General features: G+C 40.0%; 1 protein-coding gene across 1 annotated transcript in view; it reads left to right on the forward strand.

Annotated features, from left to right (window-relative positions):
* Window positions 1-5,846, forward strand: part of LOC107084186 (F-box only protein 40-like) — a 9,896-nt gene that overhangs the window by 1,876 nt on the left and 2,174 nt on the right. Inside the window, exons 3-7 of the mRNA XM_015373896.1 lie at window positions 443-998; window positions 1,087-1,580; window positions 5,203-5,382; window positions 5,448-5,689; window positions 5,756-5,817. Coding sequence (XP_015229382.1) covers window positions 443-998; window positions 1,087-1,580; window positions 5,203-5,382; window positions 5,448-5,689; window positions 5,756-5,817 — 1,534 coding nt within the window. The remainder of the gene's footprint in view (window positions 1-442; window positions 999-1,086; window positions 1,581-5,202; window positions 5,383-5,447; window positions 5,690-5,755; window positions 5,818-5,846) is intronic.

Below are 5,846 nucleotides of genomic sequence, written 5' to 3' on the forward strand. Positions count from 1 at the left end.
ATTTTCTTTCAGACAAAGTTGAAAAACCAGTAATAATACCATTCTTGATTTATAGTTGAGAGTGACACAAAATGATTCTTGGGGCCAAAAATGACCCTTGGCCCTGTTGAGATGCTCTATGATTTATAATCCCAAACTTTTTCCCTTTTGACCCATAAGAATCGTCTGATGACCCAAATATTAGTCAAGTATGCAAACACTTCTACAAAATCAATTCACCCCAGGTGACATATTACAACAACAAGCAAATACAGTAGTTGGTTTTGTCCATTTTAATCTAAATGTGTATAATTTTGTTTCATTTCTGTTGTGGATCTGAATAATACATAATACATACTATCTGATCACGGACTCTATGTGGGAATCATTCTGATGAAAACCTAAGAAGGCTCATTCACAAATAGAAGACAAATGACACCTTATTTATGCTGTTTTCTTATAGAGTCATCGTTCTCGAGCCTCCAGGACCCGGCAGCATCTCCACTGTGACTCCTGCTACAGTCGGCGCTGCAGAGCTCGAGTGGAGGTTGGTGTGAGCTGTGCTCTCGCTCCCTGCCGTCTCCTCTGTGGAGCAGTATACCACCTGTGCAAAGAAGAGGATCACCTGCTGCTTTGCCCCAATGTCAGGGTGCCCTGCCTCAACGCAGAGTACGGCTGTATGGTCCAGCTTCCCCGCTCCTCACGGGCGGCTCACCTCCAGGTGTGTCCGGCCAGTGTGGTGAGCTGCTCCATGGAGTGGCTGCGCTGGCCAATAGATGAGACTAACCCACATGGCTTTAGTGCCCTGCAGCACAATATAATGAAGGGAGATGACACCCAGGGAAATGCTCTGGATGTTGCCATGGCTTTAGTTGATCAGTCAGACCTATACACACGCCTTCAAATGAAGCCACTTTACCCAGAGCTCACAGAGCCAGAGCAAGAGGAAATAAAGGAAGAGATTAAAGAGGATGCAGCAGTTGGAGGGTTTAGTTTTCTAGACCAAAAGGACAGTGAAGGTTGGTTAAATTAAGAAAAATGCTTGAAATCTAAACAAAACATGGGAAACTTATTATATAAATATGCTATGCCTTTTTTCCTTTGCAGACATTCCTGGAAGCAGCATGTGTGAAAGTAATTCTGTGGATGAAACTGCTCAGAGCAATGTCACACAAACCCCAACTATCAACACAGAGAAATACAACCTGTTTGAGATGATGTTCAGCATGGAGAAACGGGCCTGTGCTGTCGCTCAGGAAAATTTAGAAAATCCAAAACAAGACCAAAACCCTGCAGAGGAGGGAAGAGGGCAAAGAGGTGCAGATCAGGAGAGGCAGAAAAAAGCAGAGGCGGATAGCTCTGCTGCAGCCAGAAGCTTGCCTCCACCTGACACCAGTAAGACCGGCCTAGCTCCCTGGCAGGAGGGAGTTCTGGAGCGCCTGGGCCAGGAACTCACTCCACAGGAGTACAACATGTACATGGTGCATCAGGGACGCATGCTAATTACATTTCAACAGATAGAGGCCTGCACGCCGAGGGAGAAAGACTTCGTTTATGGCAGCTTGGAGCCAATTCCTGTGCAGACTCTACGATCTTTCAAGGTGATACGCAAAAATACACATAAAGCAATCCTTTTTATTAATGAGATCTTTAATACGTGTTGCACTATGAAGCTTCAAGCAGATAACATGATTTAAACCAAACTACTACTGCTAACTACTGAGCCGTTCAGACTTTTCATGTACAAATGAGCCTAAAATCCCTGAAACCCATTAAGATTTATACATAGATAAATCTAACGTGTTTTTTTTGTGTGTGTTTTTACTAAAAAGGATGAAGACATGTCAGACAAGATAGATTTCAGAAAAAATTCAGTTTCTATTCAAAACTGTATGCCATTCCAGATAGCCCAATGCTGTTCTATAGCATTGTTGTGCAATTTTACCGTTAGATGAGAAATATATTATTAACTAGATCTGGAAGTTTTAGTTCATTGATATGTCAATTAAATCAATAGTAAAATGATTATAACTGACAATTTGCTCAATTAGCAGGTGTTATCAACTGCTTAGCTTTGTGGCTGGATATATTGGACCAGTTGTTAATGTCCAAGATGTCTTCACTATCAGTAAATGTCAATAACTTGGTTTATAATAGTAGTTATTAATCATTAAACAAAAGGGAAATATTTGTCTCTGTCTATTGAAGTTGTTAAGTCAAAGGAAGTAGGCTCTGATCCCTTTAGACAACCGGTCACTGCTGTATAAATACTCACAGACTATCATGATTAAAACAAAAGAAGCACTTTATTGAACCTGATAATCCCTATCACAGTATTAATATGTTCAATAAACTATGCAAACACTACAAGCTACCGGAATTAACAGAGCAAACATAAAAGAGTCCAAATGAGTTCATGAGGTAGAGTCTGATAATGTTCAGTCCATTAGCTCAGCTGTTGATGCACTGAGGGGATGTCCATCAGATTATCAGTAGAAATTATATATAACACACAGATGGGTAACAGCAGTCTTTGGTAACATTCAAAAGCAATTAGGGATCAGTTTATCCAATAATGAACAATTACCAACAAAAACAATGCATTTGATGTGACAGCAGTGAGGTTTATCTGAAAACGATTTGTGATGTGGGGAACGCAACTTAAGCTTTCTACTCAAATAAAAGTGTAAATGTTACATTTTTAAAACTGCTTAAAGTATAAAACAAAAAATTATAGATGAAAAAATATTAAGGACATATGCTTTAAACTTTATACTGGTTACTGTACTATCCTATTATAGGAACATTTTTCTACAATTCAGGATCATTACTTCCTTATACTTTTTTTCTTGGTTTTATAACTAATGGTAACTGTAGATTCCTAAGTAATGAAGCCATAAGCTTCACGCTCTTTTCCCCTCTGTAATCTACTTCAAGTAAACAACTCCACTTTAATAAAAAACAAAATAGAGATTACATTTCCATAAGAAATAAAATAATAAACGAAATGTAAATGAGGTAAAAAAAACTTCTCCACTCCAATTACCTGACTAACACTGAAGCAAAAGCAACTCCCCTAAACATCCAGAAACAAACCGTGCACATTTGCAAAAGAACCTCAGTACAATTAGAAATATTGAACATACTTACATATGAGAACCTTTTACTCTCTGATATTTACTGTAACTTATTAATGATTTCTTTTATCTTAACTTAAACTGAATTTAGGCTCCTACAGTAAAGGTGTCAAATGTAACTTTGCATAATCTTAAAAAATCATTTATTTTGTCATGTTGTTATCCAACCAAAGCACCAAGACATTTATTTTCTGGATGAAACAATTTATTTAGATGGTTTTAATTTTTTTAATACCAAAAAGCCATAATGACAATGGGGTTAAATTAAACAAAACTAACAAGTCTTTTTTAAAATGTAAGGAGCAGAAAGTTGCAAAAAAAATATCAGAAGTAGAAGTGAAGTTGTCTAAAAAGGAATTACCCCAGTAAAGTATAGATAGGCAAAATTTCTACTTGAGTAAAGTATATGTACTTTGTTACTTGACACTTTTGCTGGTGAGTTAGCAGCAATGCTAAGATGATAACCACAAGGCAGAAGCGCTTACAGTGCAGAAGGCAACACCAGATACATGTCTGCCCAGGACAGGAACCGGGTGCTATCTTGGTCGATTGATTGGTGGAGATTTGACAAAAATCAACAATTGTATTGAAACAGGCGTATCACCAAAGCTGCCTTTATCAGCTCAGTGGTATCTCTGAAGAGGGATGCAGTCCTTTTCACCACAAAAAATGGACCATGGTTCCAGAGATTGCACCAAATTTAACATTGTCAAGGTTTTGGTTGAGGTTTGAAAACCCAAATGCAGAGGCAGAGAGGCTGGGGAGATTTCTTGCAGTTTAATGGAGAGAAACAGTAAACAAAGGCAGGTATCCAAAAATCCAACTAATGTAAAGCAAACCAGAACCAAGGGTACATCTGAGGAAACCAAACACGAGGAGCCAGGGAGAGACGAGGTACGCGGACAACAGCATGGCAAGACAGCAAAGACAAGGAACCAACAAAGAGTGACAGCAGAGGGAGAGTATATGTAGCTGACTGAGACATAGGCAGGGTTAACGAGCAGATAAGGAGCAGGTGTGAGAGGAGACAACGAGGAAGCCAAGGGGAAAGAAACACACACAAGAGGGCAAAAGAGGACAACAACAGAAAAACCTGAGAACTAACAAATCTAGAAACTACAACAAAATAGGAATTAAACCAGTAAAACTATAAAACAAGGAGCAAAGTAAAGCACAACAGAACCAAGACCATGGCAAACATGATGTCCAGCTTTAATGCTGCGTCTCTTCTTGCATTGGGCCACTTCAAAACACAGCCGTAATCATACACCCTCGGTGAAGTTGGTTCTGATTTGTATCAGCATGGACTATCTGGTTATTATAATATACTGGCCCTAAGCAGCTGGCTAACGAGCTATGGTGCATCCTTTGGCCATAGGAAACATAAACAACACCAATAGGACATACCACTGGTATGGAAGAAGAAGCAGAATAACAGAAGTAGTCAGTAATGAGAGTAGAAAACCAGAGAGCTTATGAGTGAAGAGAAAAGCATAACAACCAGGTGAGAGGATCAGGTGGAAACAACAGAAACAGCTGAGAATAAGAAGGGCAGCGAGCTGAGAAGGGAAAGCCAAGAGTTGAAGCAGAAAAAAAGAAGAAATGCAATCAGAAACAAATATTTTGTTTGGATGTACAGGGACAAAAATGTTGTTGCTTCACTTGTGTTTCCCAATGGATGACATTTCCACTAGTGTTGCATCGATACCGAGTATCGGACGGGGCCCCGATACTGCCCTAAAGTGGTGGTATCGGTATCGGCGAGTACCAACAAATAGGGCACCGATACCATTTTGAGAGCCATAAGTTTATTCAACTATTGTCACCCACTCCTGGTAGGCAATAAAAAGTTCTACTGGATTCACTTTTTATTAGATTTTTTTCCTGCTTCACAAAGGTAGGCAGCAGCTTGATAAAAAAGCCATAATGGCAATTTATTTACATTATTATGGTATCGGCCGATAATGCACAGCCAGGTATCAGGTATCGGTATCGGGGCCAAAAAATGGCATCGGCGCAACACTAATTTCCACCAATCTCATCTACAGTATCTATGAAAATGTAATGGATTTTTCTTTTCTTGCAGGCCCCTGTAAGTTATCGATACAAGCGGAGGGTTCATTATTACGAGACCACTGGACGGGCAAAGACTGAACATCAAAGTGTGGACACATCAGACCTTGGAGCCAATGAAGAAGACTGGTTTTCCGATGAAGCTGCAGCAACCCTCCTTGGCTATGCTGAATTAGCAATTATGGGTCACAAGGTATGAAAACTATTCTCTGGAATTTGAAATCATTGCAATAGGTAAATGATATTTTTCTTTGCCAGATCAGTGAGACAAATGGAGGAGACGGGTTCTATGTAGATATTGGAACACAGACACATACTTTCCGCAAAGCTCCCTTCAAACAGAAGACGACCCTGGCAGAGGTGATGGTGGACCGGCCGCTAAAGCTTCTCCTGCAGCTTCAGGCGGAGAGCGTAAACAGCAGAAACAACAGAGCGAGCTGTGCGTTCACCTTCCTCTGTGGCCACACCTTCCACCGTAGAGAGTTTGCCACACACTTCAGGTATGCGTTAGACTCACATGCAACTATCTAAATCTTGATTATATTGAGTGCCTTTTATCTTTTCAGGAACGCACACAGTGATATCCGAGGTTTCATCCGTCCACTCAGAAGGCCACTGTCACCTACAAGTGAGAACCGTTTTTTGTCTGTATTTTTC

The sequence above is a fragment of the Cyprinodon variegatus genome, unplaced genomic scaffold (assembly GCF_000732505.1).
Source record: "Cyprinodon variegatus isolate N-32 unplaced genomic scaffold, C_variegatus-1.0 Scaffold94, whole genome shotgun sequence".
Lineage (NCBI taxonomy): Eukaryota > Metazoa > Chordata > Actinopteri > Cyprinodontiformes > Cyprinodontidae > Cyprinodon > Cyprinodon variegatus.